Raw genomic sequence first — 20,068 nt, 5'->3', positions numbered from 1 at the left:
TTCCTGGTAGGTAAAACTTTGACTAAGACTTTCTTCATCTTCTATTGACTGCATGCTCTTAGTATGTTGGCTACAATAAATACTTCACTAAATGCTTTCCATTTAAACATAATGTGTTTGACTCGTTCCAGGCAGACTCAATTATAACAAAAATCCTGAAAAAATAATTGTTTATAAGACTGGCAAAATTATACTATATAATGGCAAAAAAAGGCAATTTATGGAGCAATTTCTAGCAATTATTGCAAGTTTTTAGGAGTTCTTTAAAAAGAGCATTTTTCTCAAACTAAACCCACTTGGATATATACAAATTTGTAATCCGTCTCGTGTCATTTAAAATATTTCAGCTTGCACTAATTGCAATTATTATGAAGATAGATCAGTAGTCATAGAAGTGTCACGTTTTTGTTTTATTTCAAGAAGAATTTTAATTACAGGTAGGTAACATTATTTTGAGAATTCATCTTCATGTATTTCCCCTGCATACTTTTTCACCATTTAGTTGGTCTATTCATTTTCAGTTTTCTCATGTTAATAAGCCAAGGTGCATATTTTTATCTGACATTTTGCTGTTTTAAGTTTCTACCTTTTTTCTTTAGCTTTATTTGTTATTTTCATTTGGTTGCCTTTTATTTATTTTTATTTTTTCTTTTGTTCATTCTTTTCAATCACTCCTATCCTTTCACTCAAATCCTTCTTTAACCCACTACTGAAATTAGAGCCATCAGCTCCTCCTCAAGACATTAGTTGCACAAGCCCCAGCTCCACTAGCATTTTGGTAAGTTGGAAACCTCCACCGGTGGAAAAACAGAACGGCATTATCACTGAATATTCCATCAAGTACATTGGGATTGATGGAGAAGATATCAAGCCCCATGAAATTTTGGGAATTTCCTCGGACAGTACCCGATACCTTTTGGAACAGCTGGAAAAATGGACTGAGTACCGGATCTCTGTGACTGCCCACACTGATGTTGGACCCGGCCCAGAGAGCTTAGCAGTATTGATTCGGACAGATGAAGATGGTATGTTGCCTCCACTACATCAGTTTGCAACTCTGTGACTCTTGTCGATCTGCTGTCTTCTGTATAGCCTAACAGTATTTTTTTCTGCTCCTCTTTTTTATTCCCAAATCAAAGATGTTACCACCTTTTGAGATTTTTTTAATCAAAGACTTGCCTTTTCTACACCTTTTTTATATCTGGTATTTTTATTCTTGTTTTTAATAGAAAACACCTTTTTGTAAGTGACATGAATCTGCTGCCTCTTTGTTCCCATACATATCCTTCTTGCTCCTCCTTTAACAGAAAAATAACACTCAAGAAAAATCTTTCTGCCTTTTCAATCATTGTTATTTTTAAACAGTTATGTCTAGGAACTTTTTTTTTTAGGTTTTGTTGGTTTGTTTTTCTCTCTTTTTTTTTTTTAACTGCTTTCTTGTTCCATGTTGTGCTTTTTGATTTGGGTTTTTTTTGGGTTGATTTTTTTTCCCCTAGTTTTATTTTTGATCTTGGAAAACTGATGCTCCACATGCTTTCTTTTCTTCCATGCTTGAAAGTGACAGAAGACAGCCCTATAATCAGCCTTTGTTTTATACTACTGAAAAAAAAAAGAGACAAAGAATTTGAACAAAAATAAGGGAATCTTTTCTTGAAGTATTTTGTGGTTTTAGTATTATTAACAATAGTAGTAGTATTTCAATGTTTAAAATATCTCTTTGTACTATAATGCTTTGACTCTCAAAGCATCTTCCTTGGCTTTTGTGCATTTTTACATGTTTTTCTATTTTCTCTAATACTCCTTTTTCTTCCATTTTTTGCATCAGTCATATTTTTTGATATTTTCACTGAAAGGTAGAGCAGATTGGTTGAGCATTTTCATTTGTTGAACAATTTGTATTCTTCAGAGAAAACATGAGTCTGCCCTTAAAAAAAAAAAAAACAAAAACCAAAACAAACAGATGGGTGGGACAGGTGCCTGTAATCCTCTTCTGTCCAATGATGTTGTTCCAGTTCCTAGTGGTCCTCCTCGCAAAGTCGAGGTAGAGGCTGTCAACTCTACTGCTGTTAAAGTGTCGTGGCGCTCACCTGTACCCAATAAGCAGCATGGTCAGATCCGAGGATACCAGGTCCACTATGTGAGGATGGAAAATGGAGAGTCAAAGGGTCAGCCCATGCTGAAGGACATCATGTTGGCTGATGCACAGGTAACTGGTGTATTTTATTTTCTGTGCATCACAGTGAAAATATTTTGTGTACCAGGGAGTTATCCATGACTGCATTTCTTTTTCTTTCCATATTTCAGCCATCTAGTTAACATCTCTAGAATTTTTCATCTGTATTTTAACAACTTTTTTTTTCAGAATAACTTTAAAGGTTGTTGGGCCCAACCTAGGAACCCTTTTGTGTATGGGTGTGGAGCTAAATGCTAAACTGTCATTCCACTGGCTTCTTGAAACCTGAAGGCTTCACCCTGACCTATGCTCTGAAGTTTTAAAGCATCAGGGAGATCTGAGCCTGGTCACAGTCAATAGAGCACTGCCTGTTCCACCCATCAGATATTTCTGTATTTCAGTGGAGATCCTAGAAACATTAGAAGCCTGTGTTGGCTCATTATTGCAGTGTTTCTTTGATTAGCATGTATCCACCTTACCACGTGTTTCAAAAGAGATTAATTTATTTGTGCAACTTGTGCAACTTAGAAATCACCAAGGTATTTATACTTGTCATTATCCATATCAGTAACTGTGCAATAAAATTAGAAGCTTAATTTATACAGGTATGGAGTTATTTACTCTGCAATGTTTCCCATCTGTTTTGTGAACTATGAGACATAATGAAAACAAAAACCTGATCATATAAAGTTTAAAAAGGTTCTAAAAATTATTTTCCTGGTTGAGATACACTAGTTCTCTGTAAAATTAAAAATTCCCAAGGCTCCTGGTACTGGAGGAGTACATTCATCCTATATTGAACCCATTATCAAGTACACACCTCTCACTTCTAGCTCTCAATTTTGTGGCTGAAATTATTGGTAATGATAAGAAATTATGAACCTAGCATAAAGAGTTAAACTTGTCTCTTAAGCATTTTATATGATAAATAAATGGGGTTTGGCTTCTTTTATTTTTAATTCCAGTCTTAGTTCTAAATCTCAGTTCTGCAGATACCATTTTTGAGAACATGTCTTCTACACCTGCATTTTGCTGATGACCCTGTTCTCAAACTATTGTGTCTGTTCCTCGAGGTCTTTATTGCAGTTTTACCAGCCAGTCTGTCTATCTATATGTACTTACCTTTTTTTGCAAAACACGGTATTTTTATAGCTTAAATTCATTGGAGAGAAAGATAAAAACAGGTGGGGAAATAGGAAAAGAAAAGAAGAGGAAATGGAAAAGGAGATGCTGTTGCAATTTGGTTCTCTCCTTCCTTGCACAGATTTTCACTTTCAAGTTCTGTGTGCTAGCAGTTCAAAAGGTCAGAAATAGTTTGGAAGATCAGAAACTAGAGACTAGATGAGATATTAAGAGCCTAATATCATAAAGGCAAAAGCTGTGTTTCTTTTTTTTTTTTTTTTTGCCAGATTTGGCTTTGGTCTGTCTGTTTGCCATTGATCACTCTCTATAGTCACCCTTTCTCATTTCCCCACTCCTTTCTGCCTATCATAACTCTGTGATACATGTGATCAGATCTTGTACATGTATGAAGTCTTGATGATAGAAGATCAGTGTGGTAAGGTTTCAAGACTAGCAAAACCCTGCTGTTAATTTAAATAAGGCCTTCATGAATTAATTTGGGAAACTCGACTATATGGCATACTAGCATGATTAAATAAACAGGTAGCTCTTAATTCTGCCTTGGTAGCTATTATTGATACATTTTTTTATAGATTATAGCTACATAATATGAAAGGTTTCAATACTTTTTTCACCTTTCAAAGATAAGTGGCTGTTTTTTTATGGAGAGCAGAAATGGAATTAAAAATGCCTGGCCTGATTTCAATTAACCAAATTCTGTGTGATTCTACACGATTAATTCAAATGTTATGTGATTTTTTTTCATTTTTTTTTTTGTATTTACGATTAAGAAGAAAACAGGCTACAAATATCTTCATTTCTTTTGTTTTTCCTTCCAACTTTATTTACTCTTAATCAGTGGGAATATGATGATACTACTGAACATGTGAGTAGTTTTTGAGTGGCCAGCCAAACAGTGTGTGATTTTTTTTTTCTTTTCTTTTCTTTTCTTGCTTGTTTGCTTGTAGCCTCCTTTGATTTTTCCGAGTTTTCTGTGGAGTTTTTTTGTTTGGGTTTTCTTTGTGCTGGATGTTTGGGTTTTTTGGTTTTGTTTTTCCTTAGCATAAATGCATGCTCTTAACAAAAAAGATTCCTTTATGGCAATTTTTTTTGGGGGGGAAGGGGGAGAGGCATGGGGGGGGGATAGAGTACTATCATTGCTTGCTTGTTCTGGGATTTAGCATGATACCAAAATGTACCGAAGTGGCTTGTGTTTTCCTCTTTTTTTATGACTGTCACTAACTTTGCTTCACAATTTCCTCTTCACAAGAAGGTGTTAGAAAAATAAAAGTGATTCAGAGTTGGGTAGTTGTAGTCAGATTTTTCTGTATTTATTTTAAGGTTAAATTTTTTTGTGTGATTGAAATTTGAAATCATTTATGCTTTTTTTGGTGGTTTGATAAATGTATTTCATATGCTATCAGGAAAGACAAATGCCCTGTAGTGTTATACCTCAGTAGCAGTGTTTGCTGTATCCAAATCATACTTTGAAACAAAACTACACACAATCATATCTCTTATACCATGAGTACTGGTTGGTTTAAATGATGTTAGTTCCTCATCACTCTTTCAAAGGATGGATTTAAGGCCCTTAAGTATACATTCAGTTCTGAGTTAAGTCCATGTAGGGTATTTTTCTGTAGATTATTTTTATATGTGTTTTTATCTTATTTGACGTATTTTGCCCACTTGTTCTGATTATTACCTTGTTATTTTGATATTGCTAATAACTGACTGTGAATACAATGCCATATTCTAATCACAACTGTACTAAGCTCATACTCACTATATCAAAAAATCCATTTACTGTGGACAGTCTGACCCATAATTTTTATATTAACTTTTATGGTTGTTGCCTCTGAGCAGTGTGTGATTGCACAAATGCTATTTATTCTAGGCACATAAATATAGCATCTCTCTGGCAGAAGTGAAATTTACTGTGAGTTCACGCAGTCATGTGAAAATGCAAAGGGTAGTTCAGTGGTTACAGACTAGAAGCTGATGAGTTGGGAATATTGGGCCACTCAGTTGCCTCCAAATATTACCCTTTTATATTTGTATATAAAATTTATTTATATTGTGCATGTCAAGTCTTAAATTCCTCTGGCTACCTTTATAGCATGACATAAGTTTAGTTTATTTCTGGTGACTGGCCCTTCACCATCTTCTGTGTGTGTACACGTGTGTGTATGCACATCTATAAAACGATTCCCATTGCTTTAATGCTTGCAGTTTGGTCTTGCTGCTGTTCTAGCTGAAGACCTACACGTTTTGTAGCTGCTGTCTTTTTTTTTTAGGGACATCATATTTATTCTCTGGTCTGTTTTTAAATGGTGTTTTAGGTATTTTTTTTAGACCTGAAGAACAAGTTGTTTCCCAAGTCCTACGAGTTACACAGATGTTGCAAAGAAAGTGTCGAGAAAGTAACAAGGCTTTCTTGTTCAGCTAAACTAGCATTACGTAACAAAGTGTGGATACAAATGCAACACTATTCTTACTAGGCATTTTATAGATATATCAGTTGTGTCCTGTAAATGACTAAGTTAAATGGAGTTTCTCATTCTTACATATGCATGCATTTCACAGGCACGGTATTTCAGAAGGCTTTATTCACTGTTCACACCAAGAAGACATTGGGCTTGTTCTTTAAACTACCTGAGGCATGCTATTTAGGAATCTGCTGTGTTTTATTGCTTGAGTGAAACATTTTGCATTACGAAATATTTCACAGAGAACAGTCTGTTGGTGCTCTCAAATGCTTGCTATCACTGCCAGTAGCACAAAAGTGTGTGCGCTATATGTAATAAACAGGGGTTGTCTGAAGGATTCCACACTTTCCAGGAAAACAATCTGCTTTTAATGAAGTGTTCTTGTTTTATTCCATCTTAGGAAATGATAATTTCTGGGCTTCATCCTGAAACTACATACTCCTTCACTGTGACAGCCTATACAACGAAAGGTGATGGAGCACGCAGCAAGCCCAAACTCGTATCTACTACCGGTGCAGGTAATACTCACATATCCATTAATCTCTGAATAAATCCTCTGACTTTTCCTGATAGTGTTTTTCTTCTACCATTTGGAAGTCTGCTGGTTAGTAAAAAGTGTTTGTAGGACACAGGATTTTCTATTTCAGTATTTGCCTCTTCATTTATTCAGGTAAAAACAGAACCAGCCTTCCCCTTTCCCCCTTTCTCATCAAGATTTAGCCAAAATGTAATACTTAACTTTATAGTTTCTAGTACCTCTTGCATTATGATTGGTGTCTTCTTGGAGTAGAAAAAACAGAAATTCAGAACTGAGAATGATACGTAAAAAAATAGTGAAGGGCTTTCCTGATCTTTGTGAGAGCACTAATGCTGCTGCCTGCCAGTAAGAACATTGAAAGAACCCATCTGTATGACATTAACAAGTTATCTCAGAAGAATGTGATTATTAAAGCAGATAATTGGAAAATGGAATGAAAGTCCAGCCTGTGAAACCCTTTAACCCATATTACTTTGTGGCAACTTGAGGCATATACTAGGCAAAGTACAGTGTTCAATCTGTATTTGATTACAGGTGCTACTAGATGGTGGGTATCTGACTGCATGAGCAGTTCAGCTCATTCAGTTAGCACTTATAGGATGAAATCAATTGCTTCTAGATGAGGAACTAGTTGTTTGTTTTTTTTTCTTTTAATTTAGATGGTTCAGTCTGGCCAGCTTAACCACTTAGTGGTGTGGTGTTCACCTACAGGTGTTCACAGTCCGTAGATGTTCATTTGCTGGGTTTTGTATTGTAGCCATTAAGGGTAGTCCATTACAATCACATGTAAATCTTTTAGGACAATTACAAGCTCTCCTAATAACAGTGTATTGTTTATGCTTATAGATATATAAAGTCACAGAGGCATATGTATTCATATTTAAACTGACTCAATTTTTAAAACAATCACTGAATGTAAAGCATATCTTGTATAAATATCAGGAGCATGTATATCTTTCTCTCATCAGCTTCTTTGGAAGAATCAGTCTTGATGGCTAGATGCATCATATGGTTTCATTTCAGGTTTTATAATACCTTTTATTCATTACTCTTCACTGATGCTGAATTTGCTTTCGAACTTCTTGCCTTTCCTGAATTCTTATGGTCTGGGGGAAAAAAAAAATATATATATATACTTCTTATTTACATTTGAACTTAAGAAAAAAGGCACTTGATCCATTGCTCCTCTTAAAGCTTAGTTTCCATTTTCAGTAAACACAATTATATAGGTTATGATTTGATTAGTTTCTAGATATAAATATAGGTTATGCAAACCTGCTTGCAAAACTTGAAGCTTCTGTGCATTTAGTCCATGCTGAATATTCATATTTCACTCTTCCAAGAGCTCTGATGCTTCTGCTTTAGAAAGACAAACAAATCCCATAAACCCCTGAGTGACTGAGCCACTGAGAATCAGAGGCATGCCTGTAAAACGTAATGCATATCACACTGTTATAGATCTTTGCTTTAATCTGTAAACAATAGTGGTCGTTGGTAGGGTCTCGGATAACAGTTAGTTACAATTTTGATCCTTCATACATTCCAGGTTGTATGACCACCTCTTCACTTGATATTACAGCTTGCTGTAGTTTAGTTCTTTTTGTAAGGAAGAGTCATACATTTTTTTTTTTAAAAAAGGGATAATAAATATAGTCAGTACCAAGATTTTCCAGCTCATTGTTTTTCTTTGAGAATACATTAGGCAGATGAAAGAATGATGCATAAATATCAAGGGCTTGTAGATCTAACATGCACCCTATTATTCTCTGAAAGTTTCCATTTGTGTTTTTTTGTGGTTTGAAGTTTTTGTTTTTGCTTTTCTCTAAAAAGGTGCTATTCAAATCTTACAATAAGGCAAATGAAAGTTCTGACTTTCTAGTCTAATTTTTAAAGGTTTAAGTGGTGAGGTGCTGGAATGGGTTGCCCAGGGAGGTTGTGAATGCTCCATCCCTGGCAGTGGTCAAGGCCAGGTTGGATGAAGCCTTGGGTGATATGGTTTAGTGTGAGGTGGCCCTGCCCATGGCAGGGGGGGTGGGAACTAGATGATCTTAAGGTCCTTTCCAACCCCAACTATTCTATGATTCTATGATTCTACGAATACAGCTGCATTAGAATGAGCGAGATTATATCTGTAAGAGATAGGAAAAGAGAATAAAGGTCTAAATGTTTACTGGAGAAGCTTACTATTCAGAAGTTATTCAGATGGTAAGTAATTATTCAGCTGTGTCCAGCTAGTGATATAAAAGCACCGTTTACATTTATAGACAGGATTCACCAAATGTAAGTAAGCCTATAGTGTAGTAACTGTATTTACTAGTGAAATAACTGAATGCTGTTCATATTTTCATTCGAGATTGTGCTTTTGTCTTATATTCAGTTTCCTTTCGTACTTTTTGAAATCAGATGGAAGAAAAGTATTTGAAAATTTTGAACTATTTGGGGCAGAAGCTGTTAACAAGACCCTGATATAAATGAAGATCTACTACTTAGGGATACCATACAATTTTTATGGAGATTTTAATTAGACCTTTTAATTTTGGGGTCATAGTAATTGAAGTAATTGAAGAATCTCATACCACAATAACTTGTCCATTATTTGGAATTTAACCCCTGTGCTAGATAGCACCTCAGATTTCAGCTGAGAAGAAATTTTGCATTAAGTTAGTGTTGTACTTTAGGGCAGCTAACAGAAACAAATTACTTCAGGTAATTTGGAAAAGGGAGCTTACATGAGCTTCTAATAGTAATGGCATGCAGTTAAGAGCTGTTTGAAGTAATGACTGTTGCAAAGGGATGTCTGAGGGGCATCTTGCTGTGTAGTAACAGAGATGGATTTTGCCAGATCAGAAAATATATTTTTGTTTATGGGCAGTTTCACTTCATTTGGGCTCATAGACTTTATCAGAAGAAGTTTCTAGATTGATTGGTTTTATAGAAGAGCATGGGATCCTGCCTTTTGTCCCACAAGACTGTAATATTCATAAGTGATAATACTAAAAGAAAATGTTAACGGAAGGATTTCTGAAAATAAAAAGAGAAAAACAAAAACATATTTCTTTCTCCATCAGTAGTTGTTTGTTAGCAACAAGGAAATTCATACCCTTTGTAAAATCGCATAGACTCCATACTAAAAAGAAAAGTTGTTGTTATTTGCCATTTTAATGACAGGGTATTTCATTGGATAAGTAAGTTTTATGAGTTCCCCTGTTCTGATCAAAAGCACGTAGTAATTTCTTTTTCTGTAGTTACCACAAAGGTTAAAAAATAGTTCTGTGAGGTCTGCCACAAAGAAAAAAAAAGCATTTTATCACAAAAATAGGAGTTATTATTCTATTTGTATGGACTCATCTTCTCTTTCATATGCTCCATTGGTTTCAGTAATAATGTATAGAAAAATATGGCCTATAAAAGGCCTTCACAGCCTTCTCTTTGCTCCATAAAGGTTTGTAATAATGACAAAAAGTTTGAACTAGTCAGAGAAGTAGTCTTTGCACAGCAGAAAGTGTAGGAAAATCTTCCTAGGAATCCCAAGAACAATACTTGCAGGTGAACCAGACATTGAAAATGGTGTTTGGCAAATTTATATAAAACCTAGCTATAATTCTTGTGCAACTAGAAGCAATGTCACAGGTTATGACAGACACAATGAGGAAAGAGCTTATTAAATGCAGATTTTTTTTTTTCATGGCGGTCTGTTCCTCACTCCCTATTTCTAATTCATTATGGAATGGTAGTCAGAACTTCTGACTGATTTGCTGGGTGCCTGAGAACTGAAGATAAGTAATAAAATCCACTGAAGTGTTTAAATACAGGAACCAGAGCTCACAGTGCAGTGGTTACATTCACGTGGGATGGCTTTGAATGTGGATGGAACTGATTAGTCTTTGTGGAGGGTTGTCTTATCATGGCACTGCTACTCCCAAAACTATTCTAGTCTCTTGACCTGTCAGACATCAGTAAACAATGAACACCAAATTTAAAAATAGTTATGGATATGCTTCATTATCAAATAACTAATTGTAATAGAAACAGACTTTTTTGAAATAGAAATATCAATGAAAATATAAATGAAGTATGTGTATGTATATAAATGAGTATGAATAAATAAATAAAATGATAAATAGAAACAGTCAATGAGAACAATTGATACTGGGACTCTGAAAATGTATACCCTGTAAGTTGTATAATGGGATTTCCCCCTTGATTAGAGCTGAGTGTCCTCACCACATTTGCAGGCTGAGCTTTTCTGAAGGATAAATGATAAGTTTGGACCAATAGGTCTCAATTAAGGATTTTAGTTTATCTATCTGGTGTGCAGGTTATGAAGAGCTTCTAATATAGTATTTTTTGAAAGAAATCCAGACTTTGCAGGAAACTAAATCACATGTGATAAGCCAAGACAATCAAGAAATTGAATTCCAAACTGTGCTACCGTTTCAAGCTGAAACAGCCCATGCTGGAGGTGATTTGTGTACAGAAAGTTGAATGATAGGGTTTTATCATACACAGCAATGATTGTTGACAACTAGGTTGGTCTGACGTCCCTTCTATGTTAACTTATCTTAAAAAAATGATGTTAGAAACATCCCAAAACTTGTAATTTCTCCCTTATTATTACTGCCACTACAATTATTGTTGTCAATTATTTTTGCATTTACAGGAATGGCAGATATGTGCCTTGGGTTAAATTAAAGAATACTTGTGACAATGTCCTTTTTTTTTTTTTTGCAAGACAATTTGCAGAATCATTCATAAGATGGCTGTTTGAAGTTTTACTTTTTTACTTTTGTTCTAATTCCTGTGCCTCTGAATGTTCTTTCTATATAGAAATAATAGTAAGGAAGAAGACACCAAATGGTTTTACTGTCATAGTTCATTATACTGTATGACTTAATAGTGCAGAAGGCAGATATTTTTTTTCCACGAGACAATAATTTGTGGAACTAAGAGCAAAGGAAGGGAAAATTTATCTCTATTTCTGCCAAAACTAGCCTCAAGAATTGTACATGCAATTTTGTTTTTAGTTATCATCTTTAAATAACATTATGCTACAGTTCCAGGCAAACCTCGGCTTGTGATTAGCCACACACAGATGAACACGGCTCTAATTCAGTGGCACCCTCCTGTGGACACTTTCGGCCCGCTGCAGGGTTATCGTCTGAAGTTTGGTCGCAAAGACATGGATACATTTACGACCATGGAGTTCTCAGAGAAGGAGGATCACTTCACAGCCACAGACATTCACAAAGGAGCTTCTTACATCTTCAGGCTCTCAGCTAGGAATAAAGTGGGCTTTGGGGAGGAGATGGTTAAAGAGATTTCTATTCCTGAAGAGGTACCCAGTGGATTTCCCCAGAATCTCCACTCAGAAAGTTCTACTTCTACATCAGTTCAATTAACTTGGGAGATGCCACTCTTGACAGAAAGAAATGGCATTATCACCAAATACACCATCTTGTACAGAGATATCAATGTCGCTTACCAGCCAGTTGAGCTCCCTGTTGTTCCTGCTGATACCACTATGACACTTTCTGGCTTAAAACCAGATACCACATATGATGTAAAAGTACGTGCCCATACAAGCAAAGGGCCTGGTCCATATAGTCCAAGTGTCCAGTTCAGGACACTACCCGTGGATCAAGGTAGGATTTGTCTGCTTATGGCGTTGACCTTTAAAGGAGTATCGGTCTTTGGATATCAGTGTTTTTGAAGCTGTAAATAAAACTGACCGGCCCATTCATAAAAATAGGTTCATCAAACACAAAAGGTAAAGTATGTAAATCTTAATATGTTTTGGATGCCTTAGAATTCAGTTGTCCTTTGCTAAGCAAGTTCCGGCTACCATCTTCACAATTATTTCAGGTAAGGAAAATGTACATGTTGGGTTGTCATTAGATAAGAATGAAAATGAGTTAAAATGTGGTATTTAAATATAAACAAACAGGTAGGAGAATTTAATCCTAGTTTTTTGTTGATTTTTTTTTCCTGAATAAAAAGCTAGTACTCTTGAGGTAGCAGTGGAAATATGGCAAGTCCCAACCTCCAAGATGTTGTTTATATACATTGTTTCTTTTTTTCCAGCAGTGTTTGCAAAAAATTTTCATGTTAAAGCAGTAATGAAGACTTCTGTTTTGTTGTCCTGGGAAATTCCAGAAAATTACAACTCAGCCTTGCCTTTCAAAGTAAGTTAGTTTTCATTTCATTGAGAGATGATACAGAAACTAAAGGATGGCATTCACCTGGTTAAGTAGCTTACTGAATATGTCAGTTTTTTTGGTACTGCTGTATTTAAGAATACAAGATAATCAACAAAATTGACCCAAGCTGTTAAGCTGTTCATTTGTCAATATGAGCTTTCCACTGTTGTGGCAGTATTTCCAAGTCAGGCTCATGCTGGTTACTATGGTTTGTATGAAAAACTTGCTAATCTGCAATTCAATGCTGCTATATTTTAAGTGAAATAATGGAATATATATATGAGTATATATTTATTTTGTTTTAGTTATTTCTGTAATTGCTGTAATTGAGTACCATTTTGGGTTTTGTCTCCTCACATGTAGAATAACACATTCCTGCATTTCAGTAAATGTGTGTAACTATAGCATTAGCCAGGTAGAGAGACTCAATGTAACCTTCAGTCTGGCTGGCATTTCTTCTGCATCACTCTTCATCACTTGTCATCTCAGGCAGTAGCAAATAAAGAGCAGTATTTTATAAATATTTTTCTCAACATGAAAAGTGAAGGTGTACTACCTTTAACAAGTGTGCGTAGATATAAATGCTGTGTTCAAGGAGAATTACTGAATTTGATGAGTGAAAATTAATTTTAGGAATGTTTACAATGCTTTAAATTAATGTAGGTTTCTGTTTTGTTTTTTTTTCCTTGGAAAGTGAATAGTTTAACTGCAGAACTGAATCTAGTACTATCTTGCAGCCTAAAATGACCATTAAATTTTATAAATTGAATGAATTTATAGCTAGTTCATTCCTGAATTCAGTGTGACAGTAACAATTGCCCTATCTCAGTAACCAAAATCTCCTTCGATTTACATATTAGATCCTGTATGATGATGGGAAAATGGTGGTGGAGGTTGATGGACGTGCTACTCAAAAACTGATCACTAACTTGAAACCAGAGACATCATATTCATTTGTGCTGACAAACAGAGGGAATAGTGCTGGGGGTCTTCAGCACAGAGTAACAGCAAAGACTGCACCAGATGTGCTTCGCACCAAGCCAGTCTTCATTGGAAAGACCAACTTAGATGGCATGATAACTGTGGAACTTCCAGAAGTACCTTCAAATGAGAATATAAAGTGAGTCAATAAATAATATACCATTGTTTTTATTTCCAGAAAGACCATTATCCTTACAGTTTGTAGAATTTAGAGCTGCAGTGGTGGATGAATGCTTTATTCTTTGTATAGAGAGTACAGCACTCTGCAGTAGCATGTGGACTAATACTGGACTAATATTTTAACAATACCAAACTGGTAAATGCAGTTGACACTCTTGAGAGACAAGAGGCCTTACACAGAGATCTAAATAGGTTGTAGAATTGGGCAGTCATCAATTATATGAATTTTAACAGGAACAAATGACAGGTTGTGATGTTCATGTACTTGAATATGTCCAGCAGAGGTCAACAAAACTGGTGAAGGGGCTGGAAAGCATGTTCTGTGAGGGGGGGCTGAGGACTTTGTGTTTGTCTAATTTAGAGAAAATGAGCAAGAGGGGTACGTGACCATAGGGCTCTCTACATCTTCCTGAGAAGGCGAAGTGGAGAGGGAGGTGCTGGTGTCTTCTCCCCTCTATCCAGTGACAGGATGCATGGGAATGCTTCAAAGCTGCACCAGGGATTTAGGTTGGACATTAGGAAGCATTGTTTTACTGAGAGTGTGGTCAGACACTGGAGCCGGCTTCCTAGAGAGGTGGTCAATGGGCCAAGGCTGTCAGTGTTTAAGGGGTATTTGGACAGTGCCCTTAATAACATACTTTAACTTTTGGTCAGCCCTAAAGTGGTCAGTCAGCTGGGCTAGGTGATCTTTGGGCAGTTGGACTAGACTATTCTGTAAGTTTGTGACTTATCCAAGTATGTAAGCCTGGTAAAATCTAGATGGAAATCTATGGAAGAGAATTTTCCTATAGTTTGTAGTTATTTCTTGCAGTACTTTTGTGTTTCGTCACTGATTTGAAATAGCCTAGATGGATTGTGGAAGCTAGTTGTGTTTCAGACAATGTGTGCATCAGTGGGTACCTGCCCTGTTGCAGCACCTTGAAGTAGTCAGACTCCATCATTTGAGAATTGCAAGGAGTTTTAAAGAATTGTTACTGCATTTATATTAATTCACACTAATTAATTCTGAGGTTTTTTTTTTTTATTAAAAGAAGAATCTCAGGCCCTCTCTGGTAGTCCCAGAAAGCAAATAGGAGATTTTGCTGAAAAACCTGTGCAAGAGTTTGCTAGAGTTTACTTAGATTTTGGGTGAAAAGGTGCTGTGGAGATTTAAGCAGCAGAAATAGGACTGAAGAGCTGGCAGCACATGGCCATCTGGGATTAAAAAGGTTAGACAATAAATATTTACCAAGAAAACATGCAGTATGGTGCAATCAATAAGAGCTGCTGCTTTGCTTATAGTGATTCTTGTTGGTATACGTTTCCCATGTGTAATGTAAAGGAAATGGGGAGGAAAATGAGCAAGTCGTTAAATATTGTTGGAGATTCAACTTGTCTTCTCTCCATCATGGATTTTTACTGATGGCTCTGCAGAATGCTGCTTTCCTTTTTCATTGCTGACTGAGGATTTTGAGGCAAATGACGTCAAGAAAGAAAATACTTTGTGACATTAAAAGGACAAAAAAAAACAAAAAAAAAATTAGCCATCATCATTACATTGAGTAAGATGCGCTCAGTATCAAATGCAGTCGAGGAAGACTCAAGATGGAATAAGTCAAGAAAGATTTATGAGCCAGAGCACTCTCAGAGAATACAAAAAAGCAGGGTAGCTGGTCAAACAGTAACAGAAGATAGAAGCAGAAAAAGAGCGTATGCCCTTCTTTTTTTCTAGTGTAAAAAAAAAAAAAAAAAAGGATAAGTGACATCAGGAAATGTACATTAAGCCTATGTTGTCCAATAGCCAATTTTGCAAATACTCTATCTCCTCCTTCTACATCTATTTCCTAAGATGTGATCAGGCTTGAGATAGAAAAGACAAAACAACAATAAAAGAAAGATAGAGTTTACCCTTGGAAATGGACATACCAAAGCGACATCATACTGAACAGGAAAAGCTTACTTGATACTTGCTAGAATAAGTAAGATCATTGCAGGTAAGCCTTTGTACAAGAAAACCAATTTTGTGTAATAGTGATGCTGATACTTTTATAGTTGCTGTTCTTCTGTCGATACGTTATATGCTCAGAAATGTCTCTATCTTACTATGAAGCACTATGAAGTATAGTGAGAAACTTTCAATAATGTTAATTACACAGAAGGTAAAACACATAATGTTTTACTTTAATGCATTATATGTAAATACTAATGGGATTTATGGTAACGTTATAAAAGCCTTTGTAATTAATTAAAGATGGTTGAAGTAAATGCCATTTTAGTATTTGATGGTGATACAGCATAGAAATTGGAGCAGGCTTCACGTTAAACTGGGTAAAATGGATCTTGTTTAGTGGCATCATCTTAAGTGAGCAATTTCTTCGTTTTTGTCTAGTGATTTTGGTTAATCCAGAGCAATTTTTATGTGTAAAGGGCAGTTCCTGTTTCTCTGAGTCTCTTCCATCTTTGCAGCCTTAGGTAAAAACAGTGCTTTATGAAAGATTTTGGCCTTTGTAATACTCAGTAAATCAAACAGTATCCAAGCAAACCATCCATTTCATACCCTTTCCTCTCTCAAAAAAAAAAAAAACACAAAAAAATACAAAAAACCAAAAAGACCCTCACAAGAAACAAGCAAATAATAAAACATGTTTTTTTTCAGGAGATGCTGAATTCTCTGTACTTAGCTAGAAATAACAGAAATTTGTTGCCCTTTACAATTTGCAGCTCTGTATATTTATGTGAATAGTTTCATTTTTTCTGCTTGCTGTTGATGAACTTATGCTTTCAGCTTTAAAATACTCTGCATGTGCTGAAACTCTTAGGGGGTGATCAAAGTTATGAGTGGGAGGCATGCATGAAGAAAGTGTGAAAGAGTGTGAAAGTAACATTTACATGCTGGATGTTCCTGGCTTGAAAAAAGAAGTCGGAACATTCTGTTAACTTAAAAAAAAAAAAAAAAAAAAAAAGAAAAGAAAAAGAAGGAAAAGGATAAATAAGAGACTGCTGTGCAGTTCATCCAGCATGTGTATCTTCGATGTCTACAAGGGCAATTTTCAATTGCTTTTTGTCTTGATTCATAGGCATCTGTTAAAAAAAAAAAAAGGTGTATAGGTTGTAGTTATTGTATACCTGAGTACATCAGCGTTCACTAGGAGTTGTTGTTCATATAACAAAAGAATTTTTTAAATGTATGCTCAGGTTTAAAATCTGGGTTCAAAACCTTTGAACCCAGAATCTTAATTGAAATCTTAAGTAAGGTTTAAAATCTTACTCAAAACCTTTGTAGTTTTGAATAAGAACATTGATGTAAAAGATGATTTACCATATTGTTACTATAAGAATGAATAGTGCGGATTTTATTTTAGTACTTGAATACAGCAACTGAGCAGCCTTTAAAAATCTGTCGCCAACAGTTCTTGTTTCCAGCGACTCCTGGTGAAGCTTAGCATTTCCACAGGGAAATTTCTCAGATTTCTTAATGTAAGAATTAATAAATATTTGTATTTACTATAGTAGTTAAAACCCCAAATTTTTGTTACATTGTTTCTTATGGGAAGGAGCTTTGATTAAGAAAAGACTGTTAAAATGGACCAGTGGCATGGAAGAAAGATAGCTTATAGAGTTAGTTTAGCCTGAGATAGTTTTTGATCAATTGTAAGGCAAGTCCTTTTCTGTAGACTCTTCTGTTAATTAGTTTAGCTTTTTCAACTGCATTGCATGAGTAAAATAGAGCTGCAAAAAGTTGAATAGGCTGTAAAAAATGGCAGACTGGAAAAGAAGTTGGTCCATGAGACTCTAAAACTGTCTTCCACAATGGGGAGATGAAGACACCTTAATAAGCTCTGTTGTTACTAGAAACAAAGGAGAGCAGCTACTTTCCCTCTCCTCTGATATGCAGAGTGCTTGACTTTTTGACAAGTGTGTTTATCATGAAGATGTGTATTATACCATCTTGGATGTCCTGCTGTTGTGATTCTACTGCTTCTTTCCTCACATTAATGTGAAATTATGGATCTTCCTGACATGTATCCAGGCTTTGTGAAGGAAACAAGGGAAGTGCCATATCTATTATACTAGAAAGTATAATTTACTAGTCTCCATGGGGGGGAGGACAAAGATATTTTCAGGAAAATGTTTCTGAGGAAAGCTGATTTATGTAATTTCTAAATCCTAGCTGTAAAGAGATCATACATCAAGCTCTCTTGTCTGTGACTGTGAACAGAATACTTAAGTAGATAAAGCTGATGGTGATTGATACTCAAAAGGAAAGTGTGTGTGGGTGGAGTGCATGCTATGTCTTCTATATTTTCTGTTTATAATAGTGTTGGCTTCAACAAACATACCATGTTAAGCTACTGTCCTGATGATACATGAAAATGGGTGAAGATGGAGTGACAACTGAGATTTAAATGTATGGTAATATGTGTCAGTTTAGGGGCTTAGGTTTTCCTTTTGTGATGGTGGCAGGGCACAAGTATCCCACAGCTCATGTATTTAGAAAGAAATAATAAACTGCAGTCAAACATATAGGCATTTTAGAACATTGCAATTAAAGTTTCTTATACATATTTATATGTTTACATGAAAAAGCAGGTAATTAGTGCCATTTGTTTGTCAGATGTTTTACACTGGATGTGGTTTCAAGTGTGTGAGTTTTTGTAACTGTGTTTGGAAGGCTGCAGTGGAATAACAATATGCAAAAGTTTGGTCTAAAAATACTGCTGTTCTCTTTAAGTTTCTATGAACAGACACCTACTCCATCAATTTATCAATTACTTTTCCTTCAACTTTTGTCCAACTGTTTCCTTTACAGAGGTTATTACATAGTTATTGTGCCTTTGAAGAGGTCTCGTGGAAAGTTTATCAAACCTTGGGAGAGTCCAGATGAAATGGAACTAGATGAGGTACTCTATGTTTTTGTTGTAGTCTTCTCCTTTACTAAAGAAACAGTCTCATTAACACTATGTGATTAACCTACCACTTTCAGACGTTTTGGTTGTCAGGATATTTTATATTTGTATTTGAATTAACCTCTGGGGACTGTAACAAAAGTTCAAATTAGAACTTAAATTGGAAGATAGTAAAGACATTAAGTTGTCATAAAGCACACTAAGTGTCTGATCTTTGTTGTCATTAATATTTTCAGTATTTTCCTATTGTAAAGTGTAATGCTAAAGTGCAGAAGGTGAAATGAGTTGAAAACAAAAGCTTAATCACCAATGATATGAACTCTGATAAAGGTCTGGTTCATTAGTGGGGTGTTTACTAACCTTGTAACAAATGCTAAATTGCAGTTTACACTGTAATTTAACATTTGACCTGCTGGTGGTAGTTTTACCTGATTCTCACATACTGATTAGAAAACTTTTACAGTAGTCTCCCTTCTACTGACAATTTGTGCTCAGCAGTAAATGAATTAAACATTGTGTCATCCTTTGACTCTATAAATGGCATTAACCCAAAAGTTTGAAATACTTTCATTTTAGGAATAAGCCCACTAGTACTAGAAAACAATTTATTATGTTATTGATATAGTAATAATTCCAGGAAGTATAGGGTTAGCATTCAGTCCTGTCTTCTGTTTTACTGAAGGACAGTGTAACTCATGCAGACTTGTTTTTCTCCTTTGAATCTGTAAATCTGGAATAATACTAATATTTATAATTGTAAAGCTGTGGTATAGTTTTCATTACTGCTGACTAAATGATTAAAGCATGTGTTTCCTCTTGACCAGTTTCATTTATGTGATCATCTCAATTGATTCAATTGTAGCAAATGACTTACTTTGATCTATTAACTCCTTATCTTTAAAAGAACTTGGATTGTAAATGCCATCAGTTCATAATCATAGTCCTGAGTAACATCAAATATGGTTGAACAGTAAAACTCTGAAAGCAAGATCCATCCAGTAATGGAAAACCAATTTAATATTACCACCCACTTTTAACATCCAAAGACTCTAGTCACGTTCACTAGTATTGTAACAGATTAAAGGATAGGTGCAAGATGACATTGAACTTCTGGGCAATTAAATTCTATGGGTTCCCCTGATTTCCATAACAAAGGGTCATTTTAATAATCCTGCAAGTTGTGGTGCATTAATCTGTGTAACAGATTGATAAAGAACTTTTATTAATTCAGAAATATTTGGGTCAGGATGGGTTGTTTCCCACTTCTACTGATATAATTGAGACCACATTGTAGAATTAATGGTGGAAGAAATAAGATATGCATTGACTGGAAAATTAAAATTATTTCTGATAAAGAACTAAAGCCCTTGATACATCTTTTACAATTGCCACCAATACATATACTAAGCTCTGAGCAGGGACAAATCAAAAGCAGTCAGCAACTGTATTTTATGCTAACTCATTCAGGTTCTATGATCTAAAAACCTATTTTACTTTCAGCG

The 20,068-nt window shown here is 35.3% G+C and overlaps 1 protein-coding gene across 1 annotated transcript in view; it reads left to right on the top strand.

The window, feature by feature from the left end:
* PTPRD (protein tyrosine phosphatase receptor type D) overlaps positions 1–20,068 on the top strand; it is a 303,359-nt gene that overhangs the window by 179,855 nt on the left and 103,436 nt on the right. Inside the window, exons 13-20 of the mRNA XM_031054317.1 lie at positions 720–1,025; positions 2,013–2,206; positions 4,155–4,181; positions 6,185–6,302; positions 11,377–11,964; positions 12,404–12,504; positions 13,380–13,639; positions 18,470–18,560. Coding sequence (XP_030910177.1) covers positions 720–1,025; positions 2,013–2,206; positions 4,155–4,181; positions 6,185–6,302; positions 11,377–11,964; positions 12,404–12,504; positions 13,380–13,639; positions 18,470–18,560 — 1,685 coding nt within the window. The remainder of the gene's footprint in view (positions 1–719; positions 1,026–2,012; positions 2,207–4,154; positions 4,182–6,184; positions 6,303–11,376; positions 11,965–12,403; positions 12,505–13,379; positions 13,640–18,469; positions 18,561–20,068) is intronic.

This window comes from Melopsittacus undulatus, chromosome Z, assembly GCF_012275295.1.
Source record: "Melopsittacus undulatus isolate bMelUnd1 chromosome Z, bMelUnd1.mat.Z, whole genome shotgun sequence".
In the NCBI taxonomy this organism is placed as follows: Eukaryota; Metazoa; Chordata; class Aves; order Psittaciformes; family Psittaculidae; genus Melopsittacus; species Melopsittacus undulatus.
This window is presented reverse-complemented; position numbering and strand designations above follow the sequence as displayed.